Source organism: Lithobates pipiens, unplaced genomic scaffold (assembly GCF_037356315.1).
Source record: "Lithobates pipiens isolate NorthernLeopardFrog02 unplaced genomic scaffold, aLitPip1_a1.2 Scaffold_18, whole genome shotgun sequence".
In the NCBI taxonomy this organism is placed as follows: domain Eukaryota; kingdom Metazoa; phylum Chordata; class Amphibia; order Anura; family Ranidae; genus Lithobates; species Lithobates pipiens.
In genome coordinates this window covers 312435385-312454161 of record NW_027507758.1, presented here as the reverse complement: position 1 = coordinate 312454161, position 18777 = coordinate 312435385, and the positions used below count along the sequence as shown (strand labels likewise).

General features: G+C 42.1%; 1 protein-coding gene across 2 annotated transcripts in view; it reads left to right on the top strand.

Moving 5' to 3' along the window:
- The window catches only part of FHL5 (four and a half LIM domains 5), a 67825-nt gene that overhangs the window by 20313 nt on the left and 28735 nt on the right, over positions 1–18777 (top strand). Inside the window, exons 1-2 of one of the 2 annotated variants that reach the window (XM_077487220.1) lie at positions 5550–5694; positions 14847–15018. In XM_077487220.1, coding sequence (XP_077343346.1) covers positions 5687–5694; positions 14847–15018 — 180 coding nt within the window. In that variant the 5' untranslated portion in view covers positions 5550–5686. Of the gene's footprint in view, positions 1–5549; positions 5695–14846; positions 15019–18777 lie in introns of those variants that run through there. The other variant, XM_077487221.1, reaches the window with a different exon arrangement.

Genomic DNA, 18777 nt, shown 5'->3' with positions numbered 1-18777 from the left:
TATATATATATATGTGTGTATATATATATATGTGTGTATATATATATATATATACACACACACACACACACACACACACACACACACACACACACACACATATATATATATACTGTACACACACGCTGTATACATATCTTCTATTAGATGCATTTTCACATAAAGTAACTTGTTATGGGTCCTTCAAGATTGCTCATTTCTCTTAACACAGCAGGAAGTCTGGTGAAATGTTTTGCCTGTTCATTTTACTGGCTTATCTAAAAATAGACTTTAGAAAACATGACAAAGCTGGAAAAAGGGAATGCAATGGATAAGTAGTCCCTGGAGGTTTGTGGTTTTTGTAGCTTTTTTTTTTTTTTTTTTTTTTTTTGCTTTACCGTTTTATACATTAAACCTATACTTGTGCCTTAATGTTTTATGAAATATAATTGTATGATATTTTTTTCTGAAATCATGATAAGAAAAAGTTTAATATACAGTAAGATTACATTTACTCGTATCATTCATTTTATTACCTTCCTAAATGCTATTAGTAAAATAGTGCAGGAACAAGTGTTTTCTCATTGCACTGCCATATACTGCAGCAATTTAAACATAATATTTTTATTTTTTTTAATTCTTTGGTCTTGCATTTGAGTTTAATATTTATTTTATTTTTAAAATCAGATATATTTGTGATTGCAGCTAAAATCTGTCAGTTCTGATATCTATATATCATTCAATCCATACTTTTTGTTTTATACAAAAAACTATAGGTGGGTAAATGTTGGAATGTCTAATGCCTTGTACACACGGTCGGACATTCCGACCACAAAATCCGTCTGATTTTTTTTCGGATTTTGGTCGAAACTTGTTTTGCATACACACGGTCGCACAAAGTTGTCGGAAAATCCGATCGTTCTGAACGAGGTAACGTCAAATACGTACGTCGGGACTATAAACGGGCCAATAGCTTTAGTCTCTTAGTTTATTCTGAGCATGCACGGCACTGCACTTTGTCCGTCGGAATTGTCTACACATGATCGGAATTTAAACAATCGGATTTTGTCCGTCGGAATTGTCTACACATGATCGGAATTTAAACAATCGGATTTTGTCCGTCGGAATTGTCTACACATGATCGGAATTTAAACAATCGGATTTTGTCCATCGGAATTGTCTACACATGATCGGAATTTAAACAATCGGATTTTGTCCGTCGGAATTGTCTACACATGATCGGAATTTAAACAATCGGATTTTGTCCGTCGGAATTGTCTACACATGATCGGAATTTAAACAATCGGATTTTGTCCATCGGAATTGTCTACACATGATCGGAATTTAAACAATCGGATTTTGTTGTCGGAAAATTTTAGCTCCTGCTCTCAAACACTGTACGTCGGAAAATTAGATGGAAAAAGTCAGATGGAGCCCACACACGGTGGGATTTTCCAACAACATGATCCGATCGCCCATTTTCTGTCGGAAAATCCGACCGTGTCTATGGGGCATAACTTTTTATTTCTTTCATTGAAGAACTCCCTCCTCACATTTTATTCCTGTGACACCAGGACAAGATATATTGGGAATAGTACCAACAAAGGAAAGTACAGAGGGCAAAAAAGACACAAGTTGTAACATTTACCAATAGCTCCCAACTGTCCCTGATTTCGAGAGGCTGGCCCTGATTTGGAACAAATTCCCTCACAATTTATCCCTCATTTTGGTCTTATCTATATATAGTTGTATATAAAATGAACGTTTTCTATTTTAAAAAGTGTTTCAGTGCTAAACCTTTCATCCAATAAATAAATTGCTGCATCAGTAAATTTCAGAAGCCAAGGTAAAGGAATAGTAATGGTAAAGCACTTGTGGGTTTAACTAATAATTCTTTTTTATATAATTCTCCTTCAAGGGGGCGTATCAGAGGGTGTGTCCTAAGCCTATATACCTTTGCTAATACGTGTCCCTCGTTCCCATCTCAAAAAGTTGGGAGGTATGTTTACCTACTGAAAGAAAGTGTTATTGTTGCTTTGTCCATGACTATGGAGAAGATGTCCCCAAATTTCTTGTTGCTTTGTGTCCCTGTCAGGAGACATAAACTTCCCAAAATGGACACAGGTTTCAAAATTGACCCACTTTATCCAAAACAAAAAAAACCTTTGTCTAAAGTTAAGTCTTAATGTATACTATATTGTCAAAAGTATTGGGATGCCTGCCTTTACATAACCTTTAATGGCATCCCAGTCTTACTCCATAGGATTCAAAATTGAGTTGGCCCACCCTTTGCAGCTATAACAGTTTCAACTCTTCTGGGAAGGCTGTCCACAAGGTTTAGGAGTGTGTCTATGGGAATGTTTGACCATTCTTCCAGAAGCGCATTTGTGAGGTCAGGCACTGATGTTGGACAAGAAGGCCTGGCTCACAGTCACCACTCTAATTCATCCCAAAGGTGTTCTATCAGGTTGTGGTCAGGACTTTGTGCAGGCCAGTCAAGTTCCTCCACCAGAAACTCTTTCACCCATGTCTTTATGGACCTTGTTTGTGCACTGGTTCGCAGTCATGTTGGAACAGGAAGGGGCCATCACCAAACTGTTCCCACCAAGTTGGGAGCATTAAATTGTCGAAAATGTCTGGCTATGCTGACACCTTAAGTGTTCCCTTTACTGGAACTAAGGCGTCCAAGCCCAACCCCTGAAAAACAACCCCACGCCTTAATCCCCCCTCCACTAAATAATTTGGAGGGGTGACCCAATACTTTTGGTAATACAGTGTGGATGAGCAAGTTTGGGGTGGATGAACTTGACTGGCCTGCACAGAGTCCTGACCTCAACCTGATAGAACACCTTTGGGATGAATTAGAGCGAAGACTGTGAGCCAGGCCTTCTTGTCCACATCGGTGCGTGACCTCACAAATGTGCTTCTGGAAGAATGGTCAAACATTCCCATAAACACACTCCTAAACCTTGTGGACAGCCTTCTCAGAAGAGTTGAAGCTGTTATAGCTGCAAAGGGTGGGCCAACTCAATATTGAACCCTACAAACTAAGACTGGAATGTCAATAAAACTCATGTGCGTGTAAAGGCAGGCATCACAATACTTTTGGTAATATAGTTTATGTGGGCATATGTAAATATACATATATATATATATATATATATATATATATATATATATATATATATATATATATATATATATATATATATATTGGAAATTATCAGGTGCCATGTCCTATGATTTAGACAAAGAAATATAGAAAAAGAGGGCTTGGACTTTTTAGGCACGACCACATAGGTCTAATTATATAAAAAGCTATTTATTAAACATAGAAACAACAAAAATCAACATTGAATAAAGTCCATGTCACAGAGTAAGAAAATATGACCTGTACATAGCCAATGGATATAACATGAAAAAATTAATGGTGGATGACTACTCATTCCATGATCAGATATTAAATTCTAGATAGAGGCTATGAAAACAGATTGAAGATGGTGGTAAAATCTTGGGCTCTACATGTTACGTGCCTTGCGCCTCTTCAGGAGCGCAAGGCGCTGAATTGGAATTTAATATCTGATCATGGAATGAGTAGTCATCCACCATTAATTTTTTTCTTGTTATATCTGTGACATGGACTTTATTTAGTGTTGATTTTAATGTTGTTTCTATGTTTAATAAACAGCTTTTTATATCATTAGACCTATGTGGTCGTGCCTAAAAAGTCCAAGCCCTCTTTTTCTCTATTTCTAAGTCTTCTGTAATGTGTTTATGCACGTGTGTACAGTGCTGGGACTTTCTTACCTGAAGTCAGCCAATAAAAAAATGAATCTCACTAAATGGAAAAAGAGGGATTAAAAAAAGTAAAAAATCAAAGAGGGTTAACATGGATTTTTACACTGAGTTTTTACAGCTGCTATCTAGGCATTTCTAGAGAGCTGTGGCATGAGGAAGGGAAATTAAAACAGCCTCTACAGCAGTGATTCTCAACCAGGGTTCATTGGAACCCTAGGGTTCCTCTAGAGGTTGCTAGGGGTTCCTTCAGCATTGGGCAATTTCTGCCTCTCAGATAAGTTCCCACTGTTCCCAAGATCCCATTGATCCTTTTTAGCTATTTGTAAGGGGGTAATTCTTCCCAATGACCACATGTGTAAGGACCATTCTTCCCAACGACCATCACACCTATGTATCTTGAACTGTAGATTTCTAATTTTTAGCAGGGGTTCCCCCGAAACCGGAGAACTATTTCAAGGGTTCCTCTGTGTTGAAAAGGTTGAGAAAGGCTGCTTTACAGTATTTATATTTTATTTTTATATAATTGTTTTGTGTGGGAAATGTTTGAGAGTGAACTATTGTTTTTTTTTTTTTTTATTAGTAATTGCTCTCACATAAACCATATTACCTATACATTACAAACCAATACATTAAACACCATGCCCATGTAAACAAGCACATTTTGGTATGGCATGAATGAGAAGCACCCTTGCTTACAGTGTTTCCATTACTTTGTTCTTTGACATTTTATTTTCCAAATGACTTGTTCTCAGAAAAGAAGTTTACACCTTTTAACACTTTAATACATTTTATACACTTGGGTATAATACCATTCATCATCATGTTATTAGCTTTATAGCTAGACTGGTGTGTCAGTGTAAGATATGATAAACTTAGGTTTACAGGCAATGAAGCGTTCATGGAAAGTTAAAGTGACTTTTGGATAAGACTAGGGGAGGGCTTAGATTAGGTTTTTACTACTATCCAGAACTCTGTTAAGCCCCATACACACTATCAGATTTTCTGCTGAATTTTGTCTTCAGATTTACCAAAACCATGTAGTGCAAGGGCCTGCCTGATTATATACAAATTGAAACTCCTAAGGTTTCACCTCATATTATATGGTTTTGGTAAATCTGAAGGAATAAATCAGCAGAAAATCTGATAGTGTGTATGGTGCTTTAGTCTGCTGCTTCTCCATTCATCACCCAGGTAGCAAGTATAACTTGCCACACATTTGTGGCAGTGTTGAATTGTAAAGCCCCATACACACTATCAGATTTTCTGCAGATTTTTTCCTTCAGATTTACCAAAACCATATAATATGAGGTCAAACCTTAGTAGTTTCAATTTGTATACAATCAGGCAGGACCTGCACTACATGGCTTTGGTAAATGTGAAGGAAAGTATCAGCAGAGAATCTGATAGTGTGTATGGGGCTTTAGAGAGATTTTAGAGCACTTCCCTCCAGTCACAGGGACATTGATATCACCAGACAGAAAGAGAGGGAAATCTGAAACGAAGGTACAGACGAGGGCAGCCGACAAGGGCTCTAGCCTTACCCTACTCTAATAAAAAAGAAATCATTTCTTTCATTGTTGCTGTTGGTAAATGTGAAGAAGAATCCCTCTAACAGAGCCCTAGATAGCACTAAAAACTGGACAGATTCCAATCCTCCACCCTATTCAAAACGGAAAAAAAAAATAGCTCTGGTCGGACAAATACTTTAAGAAGTCCTCCAGTGTTAAGCCCCGCCCCTTTATAAACATAACTGTAGTGCCGCTTTGCGTTAGTCACTGCTCTATGGCACAAATCCAACAGTTGTGTATTATACTTTGGAAATAAGATACAAGAAAGTGGAGTCCTCTATCAGCTGTTCTGACTGCCAGTATAACACAGAAAATCTGGAAGCGTAAGGGAAAGAAGATCCATGTACAGGTCTGCACTTTTATATCTGATACACTGTATGTATTATTATTAATATTACTTACAGGGGACCGATGCATTGTTAAGTATTTTATACTACATTTGAATATTGGAGGTTATATTTAGGTACTAGGAGTCTGTATTCCTTTGTAGTGTGTTTGCATTCATTAACCACTAACAGAAATGGAAGCTTACAAATACAGTGTTGTCTTTATATAGAAACACTTCTGTTTCTCACGTATTAACATTGATTGCCAAATGTTCTTATCAGTGAACGGAGCAAGTTGTTCTTTTACTCAAGAGAACAGAATGTATAATGGCACTACAATTAAGCTTTTTTTATTTTACTATGCTGTGTTATTCTGGTAAATCAAATTTTTCTATTAAAGTAAGAAAGTGTGTGTGTGCATATGCATGTTCTTCATAATGTCTGCTTGTCTACCGTTTCTGATTTTTAGTCCCTCAAGGCTAGATTTAAGCATCCTTCCCTACTAGGCTAACTGTCTTGTGTTGCTCCTGTCCTACCACAATTTACTGGCTAGCCCTTGTATCACACCAACTAGATCACACAAGCAGGGCCGCTGTTAGAAATCACGGGGCCCCGTACAGCCTACCTTTTTTCTCAAAATTTCTATCCTAGCACAAATCTTCTCCCCCCCAATTCTTCCTATTAGCCCAAATCCCCATTACATTCCTCCTGCCACAAAATCCCCCCCCCCCCCCATCTCTCCTCTCAGTGCAAATCTTCTTTCTTCAATCCCCCTCCTAGGACAAATTTCCACAAATCCCCCTCCTAGCACGACCTCCTCTAAATTAACCCCCTCCCCAAAACCTTCTCCGAGAACATATCCTCCACTATTATGCCTCCTCACACATATCCCCCCATCCTTCCTCCTCACACATACCCCCCTATTCTTCCTCCTCACACAAATCCCCCCCCATTCTTCCTCCTCACACAAATCCCCCCATCCTTCCTCCTCACACAAATCCCCCCCATTCTTCCTCCTCACACATATCCCCCCATCCTTCCTCCTCACACATATCCCCCCCTATTCTTCCTCCTCACAAAAATCCCCCCCCATTCCCATTCTTCCTCCTCACACATATCCCCCCATCCTTCCTCCTCACACAGATCCCCCCCATTCTTCCCCCTCACACATATCCCCCCATCCTTCCTCCTCACACAAATCCCCCCCATTCTTCCTCCTCACACATACCCCCCATTCTTCCTCCTCACACATATCCCCCCTATTCTTCCTCCTCACACAATCCCCCCCATTCTTCCTCCTCACACATATCCCCCCATCCTTCCTCCTCACACATATCCCCCCATCCTTCCTCCTTACACATATCCCCCCATTCTTCCTCCTCACACATATCCCATTCCTCCTCCTCACACATATCCCCCCATTCTTCCTCCTCACACATATCCCCCCATTCGTCCTCCTCACACATATCCCCCCATTCTTCCTCCTCACACATATCCCCCCATTCTTCCTCCTCACACATATCCCCCCATTCTTCCTCCTCACACATATCCCCCTCCCCAAATCCCAAATACATTTGCCAATGACAACACAGAACATGTACTACCCTGTTTCCCCAAAAATAAGACCTAGCGTGATTGTTGGTGATAGTTAAAGTCCTTGTAGGTCTTTTTTTTGGGATAGGGCTTATTTTCAGGGAAAAGGGGTAGGGCTTATTTGGGGGGTAGGGCTTATATTGCAGCCATCACCGACAATCACGCCAGGTCTTATTTTTAGGGGAAACACTATCATACTACAACGCCACCTGTGACTTTACATTACACACTGTTGTTCTTTTCCAACACAGGAAACATGAAATTCTCTTCCCTTTCTCATGTTTGGTGGACAGCGTTCCAACTATCCAATGTCTTTTCAAACATAGTACCACAAACCAAAACATTGCAATGATATCACTAGAACAATTTGCTAAACTTTATAAATGTAATCATAGAATCATTTTACTCACCAAATGTTTATATCTGTATGCATTTAATAGTAACGTGTTTCTAGGTCAGTGTTATCTGCATAATTTTATTACAACATATACTTTTATATATATATATATATATATATATATATATATATATATATATATATATATATATATATATATAAAGAAGATACATTTGCCATCATTACAAAAACTAGAACATTCTTGAACATTTTGTAAAAAAATAAAGAATTATGAGATCACCCCATCAGCATCTGCTTCATATCAGAAATGTCCCTGTTCAAATTTGTCTCTAGGGAAAGTTGCAAGTTGACCTCTAGAGGAGGAATTGCTAGAACAAGAGAAAACTAATGAAAATGTACTCCAAAGGGGTGATTTAATGGAGAACACCAGGACATGTTCCACCTAATTTATGGAGCAGAAAGCCCTTCTTATGTACTTTACTGCAAATTGAGATAAAACAAAAGAACACCCTTTAAAAAGTTTTACTTTTTGATCTATAGCATCCATACTATTTGGCAATTGTTTGGCCCTGCTTATTGTCTGTAGTGGGAGTTGCATTGCATAATATTCTAATATTGTAATGGTGACAGATGGGTGTTTTTGATATATGTTCATTTTTCACAGTGGATGCTTTGTGATTTGCTGAAACTCTGCAAACCACACAATAAAAAGTTGTGAAAGGTAGCATCATAACAGAGCATTAAAGTACAATTTAACTTAAAGTTAAAATCACTTAAATACATTCCAGGTGCATAAAAATAAATTGGCATACAAAATCTTACAGCTATTTTCTGTAGAAAGCAGCCTTAAGCGTGTAGAAAAGCCTGTCCCTGGCCAGAATCCTTATACCTTGCATGAAAGCAGTGGTGGTCGTGCAGAGGTCTAAAAGAGCTAGAGCTCTCCAATCAGCAAAGTTCATTCTTCCTGCGGATAGTAACGCTCTAGTTTAGGGGGTGGTGCATTTTACTTTTGCAGAGAGACCACTGCTTACACTCAGATAGCAAGGGGCCTTCTTTTCAGCATGCTGGCAGGAAGCAGGCTTTTCTACTCAGGATCTTGTACCTTTGTTAAAGTGGAGCTCCACCCACAAGGGGAAGCTCCTCTTGTTTGATTCCTCCCCCCTATGCTGTGACATTTGGCACCTTTCGGGGGGAGTGGATACCCCCCCCCCAATGCCTTATAGGAGACACAGAAGCCCCAGAAGACACCAGGACTATTCAGAACACACAGTAGAAAACAGGCTGTGAAGCTGCAAGGCTTCACTTCCTGTTTTCCCTTAGTAAAGATGCCGGCGCCTGCACCCAGAGCCGATGGACAGATCGGCTTGGGGTGCCGACATCGTGGGCTCCCTGGAAAGGTAAGTGCCCTTATATTAAAAGCAAGCACTGTGTCAAGAACTGATGCAGACACTCTTAGCAGTGAGGACCCCATGGACTTTTGGGTGACCAGGCTGGACTATTGGCAGCAGTTTGCACAGCATATGCTAAAGCTTCTGGCTTGGCCTACAGCCAGTGTGCCGTTGGAGAAGGGCCTTCAGTGCAGCAGGAAGTTTTATTATAGAGAGTTGAATCCATCTGTCACCTGGCAGGGTGGACCAGCTCACGTTCAATAAAATGAACCAGTCTTGGATTACCAGTGACTATGAACCACTGCAGCTGTTGTTACACACTAAACTTTAACCTCTTGTCGATCAGCCACCATCGTTATATGGCGGCAGGTTGGCACAGCTGTGCTAACCGCCGTAGGTGTACGTTGGGCACTTTAAGAGGTGTAGGGGCGTGCATGCCCCCCGTGATGCTGAAGCCAATGCACAATGTCCGCTGGCCATGCACAATCGCTCCATAGAGAGTTCTGAAAAACTTGTTTTGCTCTTTTACATGTTGTCCATGGCAGTGCCTAGATCCCTATACAATCATTTTTTTCAATAGTTTGCCTATTAGCCCATAAATCTGAAGAATTTAACAGCAGGATGCACTCTGATAGACTTCTGTGAGATTCACCACAAAGTTTGGGTTCACTGAACTTTGAACCAGATTTGCCAAACCTTCAGTAAATTGACTTGCTCATCATTTGTCCTAATTGTCCTGTTTTTGCAAATGAATGTACCAGGATTTCTAGAAAGCATGACGAATATTGCCTCTAAACACTTAATTTAGATGTCAGACAGTATGAACTGTCTGCCCTAGATATGCCTATGAAGTCAGTCAGTTTAATTATCAGTTAACTGAATCAGCCAGACTTGTAATCAGTATATGTCAGCATCACTAAGTGTAATAAGTGGAGAAATTAGGAAAACAAATGAATTTCTCTATAAGAGAGGAAGCAGATTAACTGAGAAAAATCTACACTAAATTTTAAAGGACCCTTTTTAATGAACAAATAAATATAAAGGCTTTACTTTTAACATATGTTGCAGTTTAGCATCATACTTATACAAATAGTACTAATATACACCAATCAGCCATAACGTTATGATCACCCACCCAATATTGAGTAGGTCCCCCTTTTGCCACCAAAACAGGCCAGCCAGACCCGCCACAGCATGGCCACCACTTGACCTGGAAAGGTAGTATGTGGTGTCTGTCACCAAGCCGTCAGTAGCAGATCCTTTAAGTCCTGTACGTTGCATGGTGGGGCCTCCATGGATCAGACTTTTCTTTCTAGCACATTCCACAGATGCTCGATTGGATTGAGATCTGAGAGTATTTGAAGGACAAGTCAACATCTTGTTGTGTTCCACAAACCATTTTTGCCGTGTGACAGGGCACTTTCTCCTGCTGAAAGAGGCCACTGCCATCAGAGAATACGGTTTCCATGAAGGGGTGTACTTGGCCAGCAACAATGTTTAGGTTGGTGGTATGTGTCAAGTATGTCACGTAAATGACAAGACCAACATTTACCAATAGAACTCTGGCCAAAACATCACACTTTTTTCTATAGTGCAGCCTGGTGCCATCTCTTTCCTAGGTAAGTGACGCACATGTGATTCATTAGACCAGGCCACTGTTAGGCTCACCTGCCCATTGTAGTCTGCGGCTATGTAGTTCCATAAGCAATGATCTGCGATGCCCATTTTTCCTGCTCTTAACACATCAACTTCAGGAACAACATGTTCACTTGCTGCCTAATATATCCCACCCATTTTCAGAGGCCACTGCAATGAGATGTTATTTGCCTAACATGTCATGGGTCATAAAGTTATGACTGATGCATGTATAGTAATTTACAGTATGTGAACAGAACAAGCAAACCTAAAATGAATAAGGTATCTTATAATTGGTGAAACAAAGCAAAGCATTTACTGAAGTGTTCATTGGCACTATTATCTCTGTATATATATATATATATATATATATATATATATATATACCGTATATACTCGAGTATAGGCCGACCCGAATATAAGCCGAGGCCCCCAATTTACCCCCAAAAAAACTGGCAAACTTATTGACTCGTGTATAAGCCGAGGGTGAGACATGCCTGTCCATCCCTGTGTGTGTGTCCGTCCATCCCTGTGTGTCCGTCCATCCCTGTGTGTCCGTCCATCCCTGTGTGTCCGTCCATCCCTGTGTGTCCGTCCATCCATCCCTGTGTGTGTCTCCATCCGTGTGTGTGTGTGTGTGTGTGTGTGTGTGTGTGTGTGTGTGTGTGTGTGTGTGTGTGTGTGTGTGTGTGTGTGTGTGTGTGTGTGTGTCCAGCCTACCTTTGTCCCGAGCCTCCGTCCCGTGCCTTGCCTCCTTGCCTCCGTCCCGTGCCGTGACTTGCCTCCTTGCATCCGTCCCGTGTCGTGCCGTGCCTTGCCGCCGCCGTCCCGTCCCGTCCCGTGCCGTGCCTTCCCTTGCCTCCGTCCCGTGCCCTCTTCGTCGGCGGCCATTGTAAAGTTCAAAAGCTGCGCCGCCGCCTTCGCCTGTGATAGGCGGAACACTGAATTTCCCAGCAGCCTGTGTTCCGCCTATCACAGACGTCGTATCATCCTCGTCCGTAGTACGAGGATGATACGATGTCCGTGATAGGCGGAACACAGGCTGCTGGGAAATTCAGTGTTCCGCCTATCACAGGCGAAGGCGGAGCCGGAGGCGCGGCTTTTGAATAGAATGGCCGCTGTCTGTCTGCTCGACACGCTGATCGAGCGGGCAGACAGCGATGACTCGAGTATAAGCCGAGGGGGGCACTTTCAGCCTCAAAAAAGAGGCTGAAAATCTCGGCTTATACTCGAGTATATACGGTATATATATATATATATAATGAACACATACAGTTGAATATTATTCTTTAACAGAGTAACAATCCTACTGCTGAGCATTGTTAGCACATGACTGTCCTAAACTGTGCCAGGTACAAAGAAAGAAAAATACTGACACAGTGCCAATCTGCAAGCTGAACGGAAAATTTAGTTCTAAATATGAAAAGTTGTACTTTTTGTTTCTGGATGATCACATTGGAAGTAAATGACCTTTCACAAGGTGTCTGGCTTTGAGGGAAAAAAATGAAGCTCATCTCCAATGAAGTCCTGATTCTGTATGCCGTTATGTGAAATGTAGACTGATCTAGCACTGACCATCCTCTTCATCCATACACAGTGCTCTACTACAAATATGCAGGGCCTTCTTTAATATTGTTTGGACCCTAGGCAAACATTTTCTTGCCCCCCCCCCCCATGCAATATCACTCTCCACCTGCTTGCACACCATGGACTGGGGTGGTGAGGGGGCCCAGCAATAGACAGAAACTCCTAGAACTCCTGGGATCAGTGCCAGTGTTGGGGGGAGGGTGTTATCAATGGCAATGCTGATTTTTTTTTACTGTCTACCAATATAATGAGGAGTTTCAACACTGACCACCAATGTAATAGGGGTTTACACTGACCACTGATGTAATAGGGGTTTACACTGACCACTGATGTAATAGAAGCATTCACAGTAACCAACAATGTAAGGAGGGGGACCTTCACACTGGTCACTAGTGTGAATAAAAGGATTGTACACCAAGCCCCAATGTAATGAGAAAAGTTACAATGTCCACCGATGTAATGGGGATTTACACTGACCACTTATGTAACAGGAGCATTCACAGTAACCACCAATGTAAGGAGAAATTTACACTGACCAATAATGTAAGGGGGACCTTCAAACTGGCTACTAGTGTGAATGAACGGATTGTGCACCAAGCGCCAATGTAATGAGATGATTTACACTGACCAGCAATGTAACTGAGACATCCTGACACCACAGAAACATGCTGCCCTTTAGCAGATACACAGCAGTGCCATTAATTGTTAATGACACCATCTGCTGACATGTGCTGTGCAACCATGTGATTTTGAAAAAGCGTTAGGGACTTTCTTCCACATTTCTAGTGCATAGAGTAGCCCATTGAAATAATTGGGCTGCCCTTCATGCTACCTACATCTTAATCCACCATGTCAGTACTGCTTTGCAGCCTAAAACTCGTTTCAACCTCTGCACCCCAAACCTCCCCTATCTTCTCCACTCCAACCCTCCACCCCTTTAACGCTCCCTGCCTCCTCTGCTCATCTGTGCACCCAACTTCCTTACCTCCATACATCCCCTCCTTGCTCACCTGTGCACCCAAACTGTGATTCATTCTCTGCCTACCTCTGCACACCCCACACTACCCCCCACCCCCACACTAATTTGCTTACCTTTGCAGAACAGGCTGATAGTCTGAATGATCACAGTTGTATGCTGGACTTTCAAGCATGCCCCTTTATCTCCCCAGTGGGCAGCAATCAGTATAGGTGATGGTGGATATGACCTCATGGGGACATGATATACATATGAACGCTGCCTCTATTTACATATGGATGCTGCCGGTCTGCAGCTATTTACATATGAATGCAGCCATTATTTACATATCAATGCCGGTATTATGTAAACACAGGGTCTGCAGGTCAGTCAGCAGTCTTCTGTACACAACAATAGGGCAGAGCTGGGTAGCATTAGTAGCAGCACTTCACACTGAGATATTGGGACACAGCACGGGACTGAAACCTCAAAGGACAAGGGAATTTAAACTGGGATAGTTGGCAAGTATGAGGTAGCTGCTTTGGGTCCCACAACAATGAAAGGGCCCAGGAAAGCTGCCCGTTTTGCCCTGCCTTAAAGATGGCCCTGGAAATATCCACCTTGTGGGAACTACCTTCCATTCTTCTGAACAGGCAGCTCTGCAAGTTCTGCAATCGAAAATGATTTGGATATTCTCTTTTAGGTTTTCTTTAAACATGCCGCAAGCTATAATGTACTTCTAAAAAGCGAACTGAGTGTGGAATTTGACAGGCAGTGAGGGGGCAAAATGTCACCTTTTCAGTGCCCGTTTAACCCCCTAAATACCACACCACCATTCTGCAACTGCATGCATTGCACACAGTTGCAGGGCCGTTGCAGCATAGACCTATTCCTTTGAATGGGTCATGTTAAGTAGGCAGTATTGCCCGCTGAATTTGACGGGGTGTTTAATTCCTGACGCTATCATGAAGCAATACATGGTGGTCAAGACATGTGTGCAGCTCTAACCACTGCCTTTTCAGCTTAAGGGGGTGCAGATGGGGTGTGGTATAAAATGTAGCTTAACTATGGGGGTTATTTACTAAAGGCAAACCCACTTTGCCCTACAAGTGCACTTGGAAGTGCAGTCGCCGTAGATCTGAGGGGAAGATCTGAAATGAGGGGAAGCTCTGCTGATTTTATCATCCAATGATGTGCAAGCTAAAATGCTGTTTTTTATTTTCCTTGCATGTCCCTTTCAGATCTACAGTGTCTGCACTTCCAAGTGCACTTTCAGTGCAAAGTGGATTTGCCTTTTCGTAAATAACCCCCTATGTGTTTTTTTTTACAGAAAATGCAAACAAACCCTTAGATAAGGGATAGAAAAGATTAGGTGTACCAGGTTTGCAAATCTACAGGCTTCTTTTATGCTTCAATGTGACCCCATGATACTGGCTGTTATAGTTCCGGCAACACGTTGTGTATTGTCCATATCTGTGTATTTTTCTACATCGTTAACTGTATCTCAAATCTTTAATAAAAACGCAATGAAGCTGAAAAGATTTGGTGCACCAGATAAATAGAAAGCATATATTTTCTGTAGTATACCATATTCTATTAAAGTAGTTTCATAGCTCTCCAGTAATTTATACTATTAACTGAATATTTCCTTGTATTCAGCTGCCATTCCGCTATGGATAACGAGACCTTTGACTGCAAGAGCTGTAAGGAATCTCTCTATGGAAAGAAATACACTGTTAAGGATGACAATCCCTACTGCATCAAATGCTTTGAAAACCTTTTTGCAAATATATGTGAAGGATGTAAAAAACCTATTGAATGTGACTCCAAGGTAATACTGATATTTATGTACAACCTGTTTGCCTTATATATCCAACATAAGTGGAATTGGATCAAATATTGTAGAACAGACTAAAGCTGTTTGTTTACACATTATACAATTTATTGTACAAGTTTTCTTTAAATTTACCAAAACCATAGAATATGAGGTCATACCTAAACACTTTCAAATTGTATGCAATCAGGCAGGCCCCTGCATTACATAGTTGAAGGCAAATCTAAAGGAAATTGAAAAAAAAAAAAAGTATAATGTGTAGCCAGCTTAAGACAATGGAAAACATTTTTTTTAAAGTAGTTATGCTGACTAATGAGCAGTAGACAACCATTAGGCCCCTTTCACACTGGAGCGGGGGCTGCGTTGGCGCTAAAGCGCCGCCATTTTTGGCGGCACTTTACCGTCGTATTTGCAGAAGCATTTGGCCGCTAGCAGGGCACTTTCAGCCCCCGCTAACAACCGAAAAGGGTTAAAACCATCCGCACAGCACTTTGCCAGAGGGATAGCCGAGCTGTCCATTGATTTCAATGGGCAGGAGCGGTATACACACCGCTCCAAAGATGCTGCTAGCAGGACTTTTTTTAGTTTCCTGCCAGCGCACGCTCCAGTGTGAAAGCCCTCGGGGAGCGGCTCTTTCAGGGCGCTTTGCAGGCGATATTTTTCATGCTGTAGCGCCTGCAAAGCGCCCCAGTGTGAAAGGGGTCTTAGGTTGGTGTCTTTCATTTAGCTCTCCCAAACTTTTGCCCAGAGTCGTTTATCAGCTGTATACAAAAGCATGGACTTCAACTTCAAGAAGCTGTTCTGTGCCTGTATAACACAGAGAATAATTTGGGAAGGATTTTCCTAGATTGATTTTATTCAAATTGTAACATTAAACTGTACACTGACACTTTTTGTCAGAAACAAGTTATGTTAGCCAATTATTGAATTACTGAAAGTGAAAACATCTTGTAGTAGGTGACAGATTCTTTCTAAATGGAATCTAACTTTTACCCTACATACCTTTGTTTAAATGAATAGTTTCTATATATATTTATGCGCATAGGAATATCTGTATTTGCAAATTTGATTTTGTCTTCCTTCAGTTAAAGGAGTTGTAAAGGCAGAATGTTTTTAATGTTTATGCATTAAGATAAAAAACCTTCTGTGTGTAACAGCCACCAGGGCCAGTGTAAGACTATATAGTGCCCAAGGCAAGACCAGATACCCCCCCCCCCCCCCCAACCGCCCAAGAAAGAAAAAATATGAAAACAAAATGAATTCAATAATTCTAGCACCAGAACTCCTGCATATCACTAAACTGATGACCTATAAGGGGCTTTGCGTGTGTGCACCCATGAAGCGCCAAAAAACATTAGTACCCTATATTTCTTCATAGGCAACGCTTTAAAAGCCCCTGCAGGACATCAGGTTAGTATTATGCAGTAGTTCTAATGCTAGAATTATTTCTCTCACTCCAGCATGCATGGTGATGCATAACATGTGTAGGGCAATCACATGCATTTGTGTGTATGTATGTGTGTAGGGCAGGGTGGGCTCTAAAATGTTTTGTATTTTATGTGTCTTTTTAAATATTTTTATTCTCTATTTTTTTTTATGTAACTTTTATTGTCATTACATAGGGGACCAATAGCCCCCTATGTGATAGCATATAGGTAACAGGTACTCTTTTTGTAGACATTCAGGGTCAATTAGACCCTGGATGTCTCCTCTGTACTCCGCTACAGCTGATGGAACACAGGTGTGCAGTGGGGGGTGGGGCTGTAGAGCCAGGTGGACAGGGGAGGGGGGATGCAGCCAGGTGGACAGGGGAGGGGGGTGCAGCCAGGTGGAGTGGGGATGCAGCCAGGTGGACAGAGGAGGGGGGTGCAGCCAGGTGGGTGGTGCAGCCATGTGGAGGGGGGTGCAGCCAGGTGGACAGGAGAAGGTGGGCGGTTCTTACCTTGAGGGATGTTATCACTGGAACTTTTTTCCGGCTCCCTCCACAAGTCAGGCAGCAGCAGCCAGTGTCACCAGTCACAAGAGCAGGAGATGGGGACCTCCTCCAGCCCCTCCCCATGACAGGTCAGCTGATCTCTGGGTTCCGCCCCCCAGGCCCCGACGGGAGAGATGCTGGGTCAGCGGGGCGAGCTGCAGGAGCAGCTTAACTTTGGGCTCTATCAGGACAAGTGGCACTGTGGCCCTGGTCCAGGAAGATGCCCAGCGTGTGCTTTATGTGTCCAGTCTGGACCTGGGTGAATCCAATCCAGCTGTCTTCATGCACAAGGCCGCCCACCCTGCACCTGTAGTAGCTGTACGTAGCGCAGAGAGGGAGGTGGACAGAGAGCTGGCAGGGCAGCTGGACATGGCACCGCACAGATCCCAGGGACGGAGGACCAGGGGAGGCTGATTGAGTGACTACAAATTTCCTCCTCCTCAGTGAGTGATCATGGCTGCAGAGCCCTAAATACATCCTAGGTGGCAGTGCACCCTAGGCAGCTGCATAGCTTGTCTTGTGGAAGAACCGGCAGCCACTCAAGCACCCCCTAATTATTCACCTGAGCCCCATCTCTCTCCAGCGATGACCACGAGTGTCTAAGCCATCCAGGACACTCTTCTTTGATTGGCTGAGACACAGCAGTGGTGCCATTGGCTCCCGAGGTTGTCAATTAAAGTCAGTCAGCCAATCAGGGCAGAGAAGGGGCTGGGCCAGGTTGAAGTTCCGTGTTTGAATGGATACATGGAGCTCTGAGTCGCCTTGGGTGCCCTCATGGAGAGCTGCTGGCTGAGGGGCTACTTGATAGGAGGGGGCAGCCCAGGTGCAGCAAAGAGGGACACAAGAAGAGGAGGATCCGGGCTTCTCTGTGCAAAACCAGCTGCACAGAGGAGATAAGTATAACATGTTTGTTATTATTTATATATATTTTTAAGCAAACCTTTACAATCACTTTAAGGTCTGCCATTCTGCTTAGTCTTATGACAAACAGTGGCCTCTATGTAGCAGTGTGGTTTTATCTCAGCTTATGTACAGTGGGTATAGAAAATACCCCCCCTTAAAAAAATAACATTGGGGGTTATTTACGAAAGGCAAATACACTTTGCACTGCAAGTGCAGTCTTTCTAAATCTAAGGGGTAGATATGAAATGAGTGGAAGCTCTACTGATTTTATCATCCAATCATGTGCAAAAATGCTGTTTTTTATTTTCTTTGCATGTCCCCCTTGGATCTACAGCGACTTTACTTCCAAGTGCACTTGCAGTGCAAAGTGGATTTTCCATTAGTAAATAACCCCCATTATGTTACTTTGCAGCCTCAAATGAAGACAGAGGGGATTATTTACAAAAGGTAAATCCACTTTGCACTGCAAATGCACTTGAAAGTGCAGTCACGCTAAATCAAAAGGGCAGATCTGAAATGAGTGGAAGCTCTGCTGATTTTATTATCCAATCATGTGCAAGCTAAAATGCTGTTCTTTATTTTCCTTGCATGTCCCCCTCGGATCTACAGTGACTTTACTTCCAAGTGCACTTTCAGTTTAAAGTGGATTTGCCTTTAGTAAATAAACCCCAGAGTTTTTGTTTTACCCAACTGTACCTACTCAGTGCAACTTATAACAGCCAAGTAAAAGATCAAAATGACCAAAGTTGATCACAGTTGAAAGATAAATGGCTTTGTGTGCCATTGAGAAGGTGATTAGCTACAATGGATTGAGTTTACAAGTCATTTTTAGGAGGGGGTGATCCTTTTTCCAACTCAGAGATTCTGTCTTTGAATTT